This window comes from Chrysemys picta, chromosome 10 (assembly GCF_011386835.1).
Source record: "Chrysemys picta bellii isolate R12L10 chromosome 10, ASM1138683v2, whole genome shotgun sequence".
NCBI classification, from domain to species: domain Eukaryota; kingdom Metazoa; phylum Chordata; order Testudines; family Emydidae; genus Chrysemys; species Chrysemys picta.
Genome location: NC_088800.1, coordinates 2,330,389 through 2,346,766, shown reverse-complemented (window position 1 = coordinate 2,346,766; position 16,378 = coordinate 2,330,389). Strand labels below are relative to the sequence as shown.

At 47.4% G+C, this 16,378-nt stretch overlaps 1 protein-coding gene across 3 annotated transcripts in view; it reads left to right on the top strand.

The window, feature by feature from the left end:
• The window catches only part of ADAMTS7 (ADAM metallopeptidase with thrombospondin type 1 motif 7), a 140,909-nt gene that overhangs the window by 47,791 nt on the left and 76,740 nt on the right, over positions 1-16,378 (top strand). For all 3 annotated transcript variants that reach the window (XM_024107195.3, XM_065559123.1, XM_065559125.1), the window contains 4 exons: positions 70-239; positions 726-859; positions 6,429-6,549; positions 8,472-8,716. In XM_024107195.3, the coding sequence (XP_023962963.2) occupies positions 70-239; positions 726-859; positions 6,429-6,549; positions 8,472-8,716 (670 nt within the window). The remainder of the gene's footprint in view (positions 1-69; positions 240-725; positions 860-6,428; positions 6,550-8,471; positions 8,717-16,378) is intronic.

Here is a 16,378-nt window from a genome sequence, read left to right as displayed (position 1 = left end):
AAGTTAGTGAATTTCATCCTAATGTGTTGCACCTGCTTGTGTTTTCTGTTCTCCTGCTTTTGATAACAGACCAAAGTACGGTGGTAAATACTGCCTGGGGGAGCGGAAGCGATTCCGGGTTTGTAACATGAAGCCGTGCCCCACAGACAAACCGTCCTTCCGTCACATCCAGTGCAGCCAGTTTGATGCCATGCTATATAAAGGGAAGCTCTATAAGTGGACGCCGGTACCGACCAACAGTAAGTCCAACCTCCTGAGCCTCTATCTGCAAAGCTAGACAATTATTTCAAATTGATTTTACTAATGATCTGTATTGATGGTTAGAATCCATGCACAAGGCCAAGAAGTTTTACCTTTCACTGCTGTCATAATTAAGGCATATTATTATTAATTTATTATTTGCATTTCTGTAGCATCTAGGAGCTCAAGCCATGGACTAGGACCCCATTGTACTAGGGACAAATCGAGAACGAAAAAAGGCAGTCTTTGCCCCAAAGAGCTGACGTTCTAAGCTGGCAGCATGTCAAGCGAAGGGGTCATAGGTGCATTTGCAGGTTTAGTTTATGGGTCAAAAGATGATTATTTAGAGCAGAGGAAAGTCCTGACAGTGCAAGTCGTGGTTCTGTAGCAGGGATGGCTCTAGTGGGAGAAGACAGGACCTGGGTGGAAGTGTGCAGATACTCTTGGCCTTGCAGGTTTATTTACAGTCTGTTTGGAACCCTTAGTCAATCCGTGTGAGTTGCACTGCCGCCCAGAAGATGAATACTTTTCCGAAAAGCTCCGGGATGCTGTCATTGACGGGACTCCATGTTACGAAGGGAACGCAAGCCGGGATATCTGTATCAATGGGATCTGTAAGGTATGCTTTGGGTGTTGTCTCTCTTTGTGAAACGTGTTTTTGAGAACCTGTGGAGAGGTGCAGAGCTATTTTGCTGACTCACCCTAGAAGCCAGGCCAGATGAGTCCCTTTAGTTTCAACTCCAACTGGCTCTCTCAGGAAGAGAGACTTAGAGGGAGAGACAGGAATCTAGCTGAGAAAAGCCCAGTTATGTTGGTAAGCCCAAGACTGGTCTTAGAGATTTGTTAATAAAGGCAAACCCAGAACTGGTGTTACTGTTTGCCCTATTGTGTGTGTTGTGCGCGTGAAGGAATGGTGTAAGGGCTTTGCCTGCTCGCACCAAAACAAATGTTTTATTGACAAACGTGTTATTATTTTCATGCGTGGGAATGATGGTGTCTTTTCCTGACTCATGTGGATGGGGTTGCATGAAGATAAGCCATATTTGGACCTATGTTGTGGATGGGATTTGGCCTTCAGAAATGGAAGTGAAACAATGGACACATCTGAACAAAAGAACATGTTTATCTTAATATAGAACCCAGACCCTGTGGGTTTCTGATTTTTAAAATTTTTATTTCCTTTCTTTGAAACTCTATAAAAACTAATGCTGGCGTCAGGCGAACTCTGTTGACTGACACCTGGGAAGGACATTTCCCAAACTCACGATACCTAGAACAAAGTGCTGCCAAAGCCAACTGGGAGGCAGATAAGGAGGCATGACAGCCAGCCTCAGGAAGCAATTCCTTTGGCAGAAACACCCTTCGGCAATACCATCTACAAGGTGTCACTGATGAAGAGCAGACTGTATACGTTTTGCAGGCTGTCTTGCTACTAAAACCCACCTCAGGACTGTCGAATCATGTCTGCCTTGGAATCCTGTAGGAGTCTTCATTAGATTTCTGTGAAGACTTTTCCAGGGGACAGAGGGATGCGGTCTTGCAAAATCTTACTCACACTCATAGCCCTTACTCAGGTGAGTAGTCCCAAGATTTGGGAGATAACAAATATGCCTCATGTTTTATTAGAAAACGTTTTCACAAAGAAAACCCTCTATTTTATATTTCATAGCTAAGCTCCATTTTTACCTATTAAAATAGGGCCTTATCCAGTGCCCAGTGACGTTAACGGAGAGTGCCCCAAAGTCTTCAGTGCTCATTGGATCAGACACATAGAAGGCAATTGGAGGCATCTCGATTTTGCAGTCCATGGACCAAATGTATTGCTATCTTGGACTTGCATTGACAGGGCTGCCCACTCTCTGAAGAGTAATGGTGGTTTCCAGGAATTACATGTGAGCCACTTCCCTCCTCTTGCAATTGACCTCACTCATACTGCCCAGGGCAAGCAGGGGAAGAGTGACCCGGGCAGCGCATGATTGGGATTCAGCTGTTCAGAGTTCCATGCGTGGCAGGTGCACGGTACCTGCAGCAGCGCTTAGGTAAAAATGTACTTTGAAGGACTGCCATGAAGATGGGAATGTGTACAATGAAATTCCCCCCTCTGCAGATGACCAGCACAAGTCCTCGCCTCCACTTAAAGCACCCTCTGCTCTGCACAGAGGTGATTTGCACCCTAATTCCTTGGCCAGAGGTGCTGTTTATTTGTGGATCCATTGTCCAGCCCCTCTCACAGTTGCAGCACATGGTTTCATTCGCAGCCAGCTGTATCAGCCTGCAGACCACACAGGAGCAGATTTTCCATTCCATCGAGTACAATGAACCATGCAGGGATTACAACCATTTCTCTTTTGCTCCGTGGCGTGGAGTTTCACCGCCTGGGTTAGCTGTGTGGAATAGTGGCATGCATACAGAAACAGTAGCTGGGCCAGTGCAGTGCTCAGGCTTCTGTGTCAGCAGCGTGCTCCGTCAGTGACTTGCCAAGAGCTCTCTCGTTCCCAGACGGCTTTCGCCGCCAGATATTCCCCAACATAATTAATGAAAACAAACCCAGCTGACTACAAGGACAACACAGGCCAAATTCACCAACAGCCTCCTTGTGCTTGGAGGGAGTTATCCCTATCAGGACACTCCTTCTGTGCACCTGCCCTGTTGAGCCTGCTCATTCAGTGTTCCAGGTGGGTCATTTACTCCGCTCTGGCTATAGGGGAAGTGGGAGTGGATCTGCAGACAGGAACACAGTGTCTGGCACTGACCTGGTCCTAGGAGCCTGGGAAAAGCCTTGGGCTGGAGTTGATAGTGTTTATTTGGTATTAGCCTGTTAATACAAACAAGCCTGAAGGAGGAGGGTGATTTTTGGCTCTATATATCATGTGTTGACTGCGACTGGGAGGAGGCTGGGAAGCCACCCATGTGTGCCAGCAGTGAGCTCGACCTAGAGTTCTTACGGGGGGTGAATGGATAAAAAAGAAACAGCCACTGGACAAAGGGAAAAGATAAGTCCTTATCTTCCCGCTCATGTGGGTTGCTATGTACTCACCAACATTACTCAAAGCAGAAAGGCAGCTAAAACCCAAGCAGCAGCATGTGTTTGAACATACTCAAGTTTTGGCTGCTGCCAATCGGAGAGAGAAATTAAGAGGAAACACAGCGCTGCCTGTTCCCCTTTGTTGTGTGTGGGAAGAAGATGGTTGCAGAGCGACACCAGCACGACAAGACTTTCCCAGATCTGTGTGGGCTGCTGGGCCTTTGCACTCCATATGGCACAGAGAGGAGATGGGGAAATAATCAATAAGCAATTATCTTTGCAGCTGCTTATGTCAAAACCATTCACGGAAAATCTCACCCTTCCTTAGAAACAGCCATTCAGATTTTGTTGCCAGCAGAGCCAGAGTCCAAAACCGGGTGGCAGTTGCTCTGCTGAGCAGTACTCACAGAGCTGGGTCCACTTTTAGTCTAGGCTCAAAGGGTCGCAATCTTCATGTGGCACGTACAAGTGAAAAATGCGATTTAGCAGCCCTGTGCGAATGACAAGTTAGTCAGCCAGAGCCGGCTGCACACACAAAAGCTGGTGCTGTCTTAGTCTCCGACACCAAAATTAAAACTAACTCCTTGGCTCAGAACAGGCTCTTACGGTAGGAAAAAGTAACAATGTTCTTTCCCCATCATACAAATAAAACTGTTTTCCTGGACACTACTGCACCCAAACGGGACAACTCACCTATTCACACAGTGTGAAGGGGCACTTACCTCTTGAGTGCCTTCAAGTGGCTGGGTGTGGTACTGCAGACTTTTTCTCATACCTGGCACCCGGTACAGGCTGCCAGCCAACCTTAGCAGGTCTTCAGTGGCATGGCCCTCTGGCCATATCACAAAGTCCAGATGAACCTGGGGGTATTAAAGAGTCCAGTAACTAAAGTCTCTTTGCCCCTGCTGTGGCCTTCATCCCTGACTCTGGGCCCTTTCATAGAATTGTAGAATATCAGGGTTGGAAGGGACCTCAGGAGGTATCTAGTCCAACCCCCTGCTCAAAGCAGGACCAATCCCCAGACAGATTTTTGCCCCAGATCCCTAAATGGCTCCCTCAAGGATTGAACTCACAACCCTGGGTTTAGCAGGGCAATGCTCAAACCACTGAGCTATCCCTCCCCCCCAATTTAGATTTGGCCTTTTTGTTCAGGCTCCTAAATGAGGCCTGTCCCCTTCTTGGGCTGCACGACACTTTACCTGTGGCTGATAGGGGCTGGCCCGCCCTCTACTCCGGGTTTCAATCCAGGGACCCTATACACACCAGCCATGTACTGTTTATTCAGTCTGTCGCTGCTGTTTCCCTGGGCCTCTTGCTATTGGGCCCTTTTATCTCCAGCCCTAACTGCGGGCCGGTGTCCCCAGGTCCTTCTCCCTCTGCAATCGCAGTGTAAGTTCAGCCAGCCATGAGTGCTGTCTACTTGTCAGCCTCCTTCACTCCTCTGCTCCCCGCTGGGAACTTTGGCATTCACTCCGGGGCTTTTACTGAGCTAAAATCAAATGGATATCTCTGGTACTGAAGGGCGAGAGACTGGGCACTGCCACCTGCATGTGAGTGCGCACAGTACGTTAGCAGAATATAAAAAATCTCCCTGGCACTGCAGAGAAACTGCACTGGCAGATCTACCAATCAGGAGGCTGCCATCTCCCAACTAAAGCACGGGATTTAGCACTAACAAAGTCCAACAATTCTCTTCTCCTACCTCACGGACTCCCTACTCTTAGGTTCGTGTAACAGAAGACTATGAAAGAAACGAGCAGAAAGGTAAACGGTTGGGCTTTTACAAATAGTATTGCTCCAGCGTCACATCAAAATCTGTGTAAAATTGAAAGGGTGCAAACAAATGCTAGATGCTCACAGACAGGCCCAGGAGAAAATGGAAACAGGTATATGGACTGCATTCTTGCCAAGGTGTTTGAGTGCCTAACTTCAAAAAGACACCCAGGTGCTGGATATGCGGCAATTTGATAACTACCAACACAAGCTGGCTTTGGTGGACCTTTAGTGAACTGCCAGACCTGACTCCTTCATCCCTTCTGAGCAGGACAGGTGGCAGGAAAAGTGGTCATGAGTAAGTGCACGGTTAGAAATCTGACGCGGTGTGCCTCAGCATAAGGGACATCTGCCTGGCTTCAACCCTGTGTAAGTGTTTGCAACTTCACTGAAGCTAAGTGAGTTGCATCTATTTGTGCCCTGATCCCTAGATTAAGATGAACCGAACTTCAGAGCCATTAGCTGAGACCACACCGTTTGTAAGAAGAGAGATGGAACAAGTGCTTGGATCTTGGACCGGCTACACCCGGTGATGGTGAAATGAAACAAACTAGAAGGCTGTAATAGAAATGTAATAACAATACATGATTCTTCAGCGATGGCCACAGACAAAACAGTTCAGGGCACAATCACCAAATTCATGTCACCTAAACATCCCCCCACCCCATGCTCCTGGGACAGGCAGGGGCCTGACCTAGACTCCCGGATCAGCAAGGCTGCTCTCACTTACACTGGCAAAAGCAGTCCCACTCTGGGCTATTGTGTTGGCTGGGTCGTGGCAGAACACAGCATACTCCAGTCCCGGACATTATTATCATCATTTGGAATTAATAGTATTGTAGAATCCAAGGAGCCCCAGCCACGGACCAGGACACCATGGTGCTAGGCGCTGTACGTGGCCTTTCCCTGCTCCTAGCCAGAGCCCCAGCCTACCCCATGCACCAGGGAAGCAGGAGGAACTGGCTGTATGTAAGTTCAAGACTTCCCCCATGCCAGAATCTGGCCCTTAATCTCCCTGGGTAACCCATGTGTCTGTCTTCCTTATTTCGCATCCTACCAATGACAAATGGTACACTGCCAGGCAGGCCGCTCAGTGAGCCTGGTCCTGGTCACATTCATTATTTCCTGTGAGGACTGGTGATCCCATCATGACACTCTGTGACTCGGGCACAGCTTGCTGGCACTGAGAGACACCTGTGGGCTGTGTGATGGAGAAACAGACCCATTGACATTATTAGAGCAGGCTCCCATGCACTTTCTGCCTCTCTGGAAGTGTATAATGCAGCTGTTGGAGCCAATAGAAATTGCACTCCTCTCGTCATGTAAAACCAGAGCCTTGTGAAGAGATTTTCACTACTGAGTGTGAGCTACAGGAGTTCTTGTGTTTCAGAACGTGGGCTGTGACTATGAAATTGACTCCAACGCTGTCGAGGATCGGTGCGGGGTGTGCCATGGGGATGGATCCACCTGCCAGACTGTGAAAAAGATGTTCGAGGAGAGCGAGGGGCTGGGTAAGGCTGTCTGTCACAACCGTCTGCCAGCCTGTCCCTGAACTTTTGCTGGTTCCTGTTCTGACAGGGAACATTTGTGAGCAGCATGAATTGGTGAGAATGCACAGCACCTGCCGTGTTCCGTGACGGGCTCATTTAGGAAGGGAAGCGGGTCATAAAAGGTTAAACAAATACTGATAAGATATACCAATAAAAGGTGCTCAGAGGTTTTGCAGGTAGAAGGGACAAATCCACCACACAGATCCTTTTCTCCAGGAACCCTACAAGCTAAGGCCGGAGACTGCTGGACTGGCAGGCAGGGATGTGCTGTGGAATGCACGCGCGAGCAGCATGTACTCCTGGCCAGTTCATGCCGGTGGTGGCAGCATTTGTAGTAACCTTCTGGGGGATAGATAAGCCTCTACTCGGCAGATCACCATGTTGCTCAGGGGACACAGTGCATGGGTCAGTGTGGTGGATAGTCCTGGTTTTTCAGGGTCCTTGCGGTACCCTTTAAGGTACTCTGCTTGACTCGGGACAACATGGTTACCTATAGCGAGTCACTTAGCATCTTTGTTCGTCAGTTTTCCCTGTCTGTGAAACAGGGAAAACTCCAGTCTCACAAGGAGATTGTAGTTCATCACCATTTATAAAGGGCTTTGAGATCCTTTGGCAGAAGGTGCTGTAAAAGTACAATGTACCGTTATTATTATTTATCATTATGTCTTTGAGCACGAAATTCCCTCACAACTTTTTTTTAAAATAGGAAAGCTCTGTTTCCGTTCCCATGCTTTATATGTTAAAATGCCAAGATGGTTTTTATATAGCTAGATAGAGACAGCACTTCTTTTAATTAAAGAAACATGACTGGAACTTTGTAAAGTATAACTAAGCTCCCTTAGTAACTAAACATGGCCCTGAAAACTGAGCAAGTGGACAGAATGAGGTTAGGTCAAAGATCTCGCCTATTTGAATAAGAGAGAGGAAAAAAAAGATTCTGACTTGTTGTTTTAAATGATTTTCTTAATACAAACACCTTTAATCTGTAGATCCAGATTTTCCCTGTATCAGCAGTGTGGGGGGAGGCGCAGGACTGGTTTGCAAACAGGAACTCTTCAGTAACATGACTGGTAGGAAATTCCACAGGGGAAAGTAGGATCAGCAATAAAGAGAAGGTAAATTATTGCCAGTGTAATTGCTCTGAAAGGCTTTGGCTAGGACACGTAGGAAGCGAAGGGAGGGATTCCATCAATATCCTTCATTTCATTCTGATTGATATTTGTGGCCCATTACAGACAGTTGACAAGAAGATGTGAGTAACTGTAGGGAGAAATTAGTATGGGGGAAATTAAATTTGGGTTTTGTAATGACCCTGAATAAAGACTGGGAGTGGTTGGGTCATTACAAAACCCAAATTTAATTTCCCCAATACTAATTTCTCCCTACTGTTACTCACACCTTCTTGTCAACTGTCTGTAATGAGCCACTCTCTTACCACTTCAAAAGTTATTTTTCCTCCCTTGGTATCCTGCTGTTCATTGATTTATCTCATTAGACTGACCTCACACTTGGTAAAGCAACCCCCATCCTTTCATGTCTTTATACCTGCACCTGTATTTTTCACTCCGTGCATCTGATGAAGTGGGCTCTAGCCCACGAAAGCTTATGCCCAAATAAATTTGTTAGTCTCTAAGGTGTCACAAGGACTCCTCGGTTTTTTTGCTGATACAGACTAACATGGCTACCCCTGAAACCTGGAAAGAAAGAGCTATTTTATCTGAGCCCCCAGGTATCCGCTGATGCGGAAATCAGCAGCTAAAAGACAGAATGTTCTGTTTAATCAGCTTGGAGGCTCTCATTGCTCTAGCGATTGGACTGGAAGTGATTGATTTATCTGGCATGGGGTTCGACTGCCTGAGACTGACAGTCATTGAAATTCCCAGGTTACGTTGACATTGGGATGATCCCAGCTGGAGCCCGGGAGATTAGAATTGAGGAAGTGGCAGAAGCAGGAAATTTCCTGGCCTTGAGGAGTGAAGATCCAGAGAAATACTTTCTGAATGGCGGGTGGACCATCCAATGGAACGGAGATTACAAAGTGGCTGGGACAACCTTCACCTACGAGAGGACTGGAAACTGGGAGAACCTCACATCCCCTGGGCCCACAGGGGAGCCCGTCTGGATCCAGGTACTTGGATGATGTTTTATTTTGCTATGTAGCCACTCATGACAAGTGCGAAGATCTGTGTGGGGCAGATCAACATGCAGCAAAGCTCTTTACAAATATAATCTTAGAAAAATGCCAGCGGCCGCTAGGAAGGGCACTTAGTCCGCATTCGCTGATAACATAGTTCTGATTATTATTAGTAGTATTATGATATTGCCTAGAGACCACAACCAAAATCTAGGCCCCATTGGACTAGGGACTGTACATACACCTAAGTCCCGGCTCCAGAGAGCTTACAATCTAAATAGACACGATGGACAAAGGAATTATCTTCCTTTTACGGGGGGGAACAGATACATAGAGAATTAAGTGACTTGCTCAAGGTCACACAGGAATTCTGTGGCAGAGCTGGGATTTGAACCCAGAGCTGCCAAGGCCTTATCCATAAGACCATCCTTCCTCTTGATTAGGGAAGCATTAAGTTTTAAAGCAGAGCAAATGTCTTATCATGCCAAACGGGGTGTAATTTCTCTCCCAGTATGATTTCAAATCAGCAAAGCACAGCTGAGCCTATCAAAATATTTTCAATTCATGGTAATTGCAGCCAGTGGAATAATTTTGATTTTTCTTGCTGAGTCCAATTTAAACAGTTGCTCTGATTAGACAGCACACTTACAGCTATGCATAACAGAACCTGGCAAACCTACCGCCAGACCCTCCCGAAATGAAGTGTGCATTTGGTGGAGCTCAGAGCAACCGACTGTTAAAAGTCTCATGCAAGGAAAACGTTGGCCTGGTTATCACACCATCTCGCTGCTGCTTGAGCTGAGAAACGGGAGCACTTGCATTCGCGGTCTGCAGAGGCAAACCTCAAGCGCTGTAATCCCTTTAGGGGAACTCGGTTGTACTGTGCTGGCATCAGACACACCTTAGACTCTGGAAACCCCTTGTGCTCTTCCCTTTCCCATCAGAGCTCACAGCTGCCAGTGGGATTTCTCTGTGGAAGAGCACAGCATACCTAGCTCTCTCCTCTCATGGGGCAGTCAGAATTTCAGCGCAAACTGGTGCTTTGACGGCAACTAGTAATCGTGCATGTTTCTTTGGGAACAACTGTAATTAGCAGCCAGAAGGATTCGCTTGATCTGACACGCATATTTCCAAATTAGTGGGTGGATCCAGCCCATGTTCTTTCCAGCTGAAACTAATCCAAAGAGCAGCATTCCTCAAAACATTTCCACAGGAGAGAGAATACTAAAAGAAATGTCTATTTCCTGAATCCTTTTTCTTATCTCATGGGGAAAGGGGAAAGAGATCACAACATTTTTAACAGGGTTAACAGAGCCCTCAAGATGCTTTGACATGAGACCCCTTGGCCTCGATGCCCCTTCCTGAATGCAGCAGCAGGGTTGGGTTGGGTTGCAATGCAATGCCATGACAAAGCCATTATCCCATTACAATGCAGTATTGTGACCTGGTGGCATCTCGCCAGCCCCTCAACCATCCTGTAGCCAAGAGTCTTGGCATGAGTGTCAGCCCCTGGCCTGCACTAGGGCACTAACTATGGCAGAGAGTGGGAGCTGATGGATATGTATACAAATATAATATTTGGGTTGCAGTGTTAAAGGCTCTGCAAATCAGCCTACTTGGTGGGTGTAATTTCGGCTCCGGACGCTCATGGGATTGAGGGCAGAACCGCAAACACTGAGAATCTCTTACTCAGGGCAAAATCCAGCCCCTCTGTTCCCCCCAGCCCCCAAGAGTCATGTTTCTAGGCTATAAAGAGGCCTTTCTCAGGAACACAGCTCTGTAATAGCAGCAAGAAACTTTCCAAGGCAAATAGAGACAAAGATTTTGCCCCACTCTTCTTTTAAGTTATTGTTCCCGAGTAGATAAGTCAAAGTTCAGGGCCTTGCAGGGTTGCTTTCGTTAGAATAATAAATCGATGATGTGCATCAGATATATTGTGGATGCAATCTTGTTTATTCACCAAAAATGTACCCAAACTCCCATCTCCCTGAACAAAGCAGAAACAAGCAGCAGCAGGCAGTTTCCATGCTCAGAAATCCCCAAGTCTGACACGCCAGCAAGCTCTGTGCCCAAGAAGCCCTGTCCCTCTGCTTCCTCTCTGGGTCACACTCACAACTCCTTCCCCTGTCTTTCTGCCTCCAGCACACACAGCCTGGAACCAATATCCCAGCCCCGGCGCCTGTCCCCAGGGAAACCCCTCAGCCCACATGGTTTCGCTATGACCTACCATGCAGCCTAGTACCAGGTGCTAGCCCCACAGTCCCCAGCTGGTTTTACTACAGGGCTTGATTGTCCTTCCCTTGAGCCTGAAAGAGAGTGCCTGCTCCATTGGCTTTAACGAGGTCTGTGGTGGCTTTGGATCCCAGACCCCTTGCTGGCAGCCATCAGCACCTTCCAACGTAACATTACACAGGGATCAGCTGCAGCTTGAATTAAGAACCTAAATTTCCATTTGGGGATTCCAAAAAAGTCTCGTCCTGGACGTTGGAGATCCCAGTTCATTTCCCTCCTCGGCCACAGACTTCCTGCGAGATATCAGGCAGGTCACTCAGATTCTGTGTGCCTCAGTTCCCTCTCTGCACAATGGGGCTAACTGCGCTTCTCCCCTCCCAGGGCTATTGTGAGGGTAAATGCATTAAAACGTGTGATCTCAAAGCACTATAGAAAAGATTATTATTCGCCATCCATTCAGATTTTGCTCCTGTGGTTCAGCAGGTCACCGGACGCCCCCACGAAGGAATTGGAGTTCTGTCTATGTAATTCAGCAGGCTGAGGGTCCTCTTCACTTCTGCCCATTCTCTTTATCTATTAATCTAATTACTTACTTTTAGCAAGGGGAACAAAGTTTCTGTCTCCTGCCCAAACTTCCGCTCAGTGTGAATCTGCCTCCTACTAACTAGCAGGTAGGTTTGTGTCCTTCAGGTAGCCAGACTCACTTCACTAATGAAGTTTTGATCATTTTTCCTTTTAAAACACGAGCTCTTCTAGGAGTAGCCAGCCGTCCCCTCTCCCTCATGTTTAAATACCTTTCCAAACAGCACTACTTTGCAGTAAAGGCCGGCCCGTGTCACTATTTACATTAACTAACTCAATTGTCAGAGGTTTCTGATTACGCAGGCTCAAAATTATCATTCCAGCTGGATCTCTGCCAACTTAACTTCCAGCCCAGGAGTGAGTCTTTAAGATTTAAAAATAGAAGGGGCTGACTTCTCCTCTCATTTTACACCACTTTACACCAGCGTCACTGTTTGACTTCAATGGAGCTACGATCGTTATAGACTAGTGTTAGCGGAGAAGGCCCATAAAATGCTGCCCAGAGACAGCTCCCTGAGGGAAAGAAGCCCATACACAGTGACTGTGCAGTGGTCTCCTGGGGACAGGCTGTGGGGACAGGCTTATGTGGCAAACTCCAACGCAAACCAGTCAGACCCCAGGACATTCAGAACGAAGCCTGAGCTTCCCCCTTGCCCACATCGTGCCCAGTCATTGGCCAATCTCGCCGTGGCAGGAGCTAAGGACAGCGCTCCACCACGGTCATGAATTTTTGTTGGCTTTTGTCAACTCTTGAGTTGGGAGGTGGGGGCGGAGGGAGAACATCAGAAATCATTGAATCATAGAAACGTAGGCGTGGAAGGGACGTCGTGAGGCCATCTAGTCTATCCCTTCGCTCTGAGGCAGGACCAAGTCTGCTGAGAGCATCCCAGACAGGTGTTTGTCTAACTTGTTAAAAACCTCCCCACAACCTCCCTGTTCCAGAGCTTATCTAGCCGTAGAGTTAAAAAGGGTTTTCTACTCTCTGACCTAAATTTCCCTGACTGCAGATTAAGCCCATTACTTCTTGTCCTGCCTTCAGTGACCATGGAGAACAATTGATCCCCGTCCTCTTTAGAACAGCCCTTAACACATTTGAAGACTGTTATCAGGTCCCCGCTCAGTCTCCTTAAACATGCCCAGCCCTTTTAGCCTTTCTTCACAGCTCAGCTTTTCTAAACCTTTTATCGTTTTTGTTGCTCTCTTCTGGATTCTCTCCAGTTTATCCACATCTTTCTTAAAGTGCAGCACCTGGAACTGGACACAGCACTCCAGCTGAGGCGTCACCAGTGTTGAGGAGACCAAGACAATTATTTCCCATGTCTCACATACGACAATGCTGTTAATACCCCCCAGAATGACATTAGCCCTTTTTGCAGCTGCACCACATTGTTGGCTCATATTCGATTTGTGACCCACTGTAACTCCCCTAGACCCTTGTGAGCAGTACGGCTCGCCTACCATCATTCCCCATTTTGTACTTGTGTGTTTGATATCGCCGCACGTAACAGAAAATGAAGCCCCAGTTCTGGGGATCAGCTAGGGGGACCTCAGCCTAGGAAGGAGAGGTTATTATTATTTGTGCATGTTCCTAAAAAGTCAGTGTCCATTTTAAGAAATCCACTACACAAATATGTCTGCTGGGCAGCAGGGATGGGGGAGGGGTTGGTATCCTTTGCCCTGGTTATTGCAAATGTTAATTTCAACAGGCTCTTTTCTTTGCTTAGACTAGAGCAAACAACCCAGGGAGCAGAGGGAGCAGTTAATGAATTTCAGAGTTTATTTATGCCAATGGTGAGCTGTTTACTTTAACATTCCCCTCCTTCACCTCTCCTCCCCCACCCTCACCCCCATTGACAAGGAAAGTCTTTTTTTCTTTTCCCAAATGATGAGAATGCGTATTAGGTTTACTCCAGCTGGTAGGTTACTCAGGAGTTCTAACCCACAAGTTCCCCACGTATCCTGGGCTCTCCTGTGACTGGACTGGGCAGCCTGAATTCACTTCTGTTGTCAGTTCCCCAGGAAGCCTTTTCACAAATACGTCCAAGGAACACTCTGAGGGCAGGTCTTCATTATGGGGGGGGTCGATTTAAGATACGCATTCGACGTATCGGAGCTGACTTACCCCGCTGTGAGGACGGCGGCAAAATCGACCTCCACGGCTCCCCGTCGACGGTGCTTACTCCCACCTCCGCTGGTGGAGTAAGAGTGTCGATTCGGGGATCGATTGTCGTGTCCCGACGAGACGCGATAATTCGATCCCCGAGAGATCGATTTCTACCCGCCGATTCAGGCGGGTAGTGTAGACCTAGCCTGAATAAGAGCAAGACTTGAATCCCAATAAATCTCTGCTCAATGGCAGTTACAGAAGGTCTGGTGCTTATTTGAAAATTGTCCTGTTCTGCAAACAAATCCTGCCATTTTACTGGTCACCCCACTCAATGTAAAAGCCTTGCTGGAAGTATTCTTTTTCAGAGCTGCTTTATATTTTAATTGGCTGAGCCTGGTTGTGGGGGGCTCTCAATCTATATGAAGAGAGAGTCTGAAAAGTAACAAGGAAATCGAATCATTTAAAAGCATTGATTTCTGTGTGGATTTCACAGAAGCCAATTCAGATCCCGATTTTCAGCTATGGATCTGGCTGTACAGATGCACATATTCACTGCTGCAGACGCCAGCCCTGGTTGGTTTAACACAAAGTCTCCCAGCTGATGAAACCTCTCGAAGCTTTTGAATGGGAGTTACCGGAGAACAGTTCTCTTTAGCACTATGAGCCCAGCCTGACCCTTCTATTGAAGTCAAGGGGCACTTTGCCACTGACTTTCGTGTCAGTAGAACCAGCCTCTACCCCCTTGTGGTTCATAGCTTGTTCATTTCTAATGACTGCAGTTCCACATCTGAACAATCAGTTGCCCAGAGGTTCACACAAAATGCAGCATACGATGATGCCTCTTTGAAATACAGCCAGAGCGAATCCCACGTGGGCATTTGGGTTTATGTGTTGATTTAACTGCGTTCTTCCGTTTTACTGCCCCTTAATACATGGAAAGACAGATTGCATCTGCTTTGTGAGCTGTGTTAATTCAAGGGGGGAAAGCAAAGGAAAAAAGGAAATAAGAGATTCCCTCGGCGCGAGGCAAGTTGGTCTCAAATACCTGAAGGGGAGGAAGGGCTCCCTAGGAGTTCTCGGCTTTGTAATTTTGCAGATAGACGCTTAGACCACAGATTTCCCTACTTAATTCTTTCCCCTTGTGTTTGCATTCCCGTCCTTTGCAGGCTGCCTGGGTAAAAGGTAATGACAGCAACAGCTGGCATGAGAAGCCTGCCTGTATCCTTTCCCTGGGATGCAGAGTTTTGCTGTATGTGTCAAATGGAACCCCAGCCCCCAGCATCCACAGCCTTATGACATTCCCTTCCACAAGTGGGGTGGGAGGGAGACGGGAGATCCTGGGGCCTAATCCTCTGCTTCCTCGAACCCTGGGTTGTCATTTACGCCTGTGGAAGGTGAGGGCTTGACCCTCTGCCTGCTGAAGTCAGTGGTGCAGGATCATGCACTCAGTGCCGCGGGGGTGTTTGAAGTTACCCCTGGTGTAAATAAATGGGGAATTCTGATTGGATACTGTTTCATGCCCACTTTGTACAGGTGCACATGGCAGCAGAAGGTGCAAAGCAGTGGACCGTCAGGCCCCATATTCTTATTGACCCTGTATTATTTGAGTGTTATGTCAGGGATCATCTATTTACAACGAATATGTTTCCCATCATGCCACCACCAGTTTTTGACAGTCCTCATCCAGGAGATAAATACTAGTTTCTGTCTCTACTTGTAAACAAACACCTGTAGGCAAAGTATCTCAGCCCAATCTGGGACACCCTTCCTCATGCTCTTGCAAACCCAAGCCTTTCCTTGCAGAAGTTAATTGTAGAGCAAGTCATGCATTCCCAAGCCTAGCTGGCCAAAGGGTCTATGCCAGGGGTCGGCAACGTTCAGCACGCGGCTCGCCAGGGTAAGCACCCTGGCGGGCCGGGCCAGTTTTATTTATCTGCTGACGCGGCAGGTTTGGCCGATCGCACACCCCACTGGCCGCGGTTCGCCGTCCCGGGCCAATGGGGGTGGCGGGAAGCGGTGGCTTACCCTGGCGAGCCGCATGCCGAACGTTGCCGACCCCTGGTCTATGCTATGCTTCATGGCACAAAAGAAGTTTTGCATAATTGGCCAAACTCTCAGGCAGCGTAACCCTGGCAATCCAGCCAGTGGCTTTTATTTATTTAGCTTATATTTAATTAAATATTAACTATAAGAAGTGCCTGATACTGCTGCCATGTTATGGAACCCTCCTAGTCCCTTATAGAGTTTGGCTAAGTGGTTCAAGACCTCTTAATACTGTATTTTCACGCTCTTGATGGCACCTCATGCTCCCTTTAGGTGTCTCTTCCTGCATGTTGGAGCTACCAGTCTACCATGATGGGTTAGAAGTGGTGGTTAGGTACGCAGCAACCTATGGTACTTTGGCCATGTTCTCTGCTTTGATGGAAAGGGTAGTAAGCAGATGTGTTAATACATTTTTAGAAAGAATAAGAGAAATCATAAAGTTTTCTTGTCCTAATATTGTCAGTATCGTTTTCCCCTTGTTAATGTTATCCATTCAGAATGCCTTACACCAGAAAATCTCTGGAAAGCTTCCTGGGATTTGTAACCTAATTAAAACCTTCTGACAATGAGGTTTCACTATTCATCAGGAGGTTCTTGGAAGGAAGCCCTCTGCTGCACCAAAGTTCCAAGAACAACAGAGCTTTGGCGATAATGGAAGCACTTAGGCTAAGAAAACAAGGCTAAGCCCACAA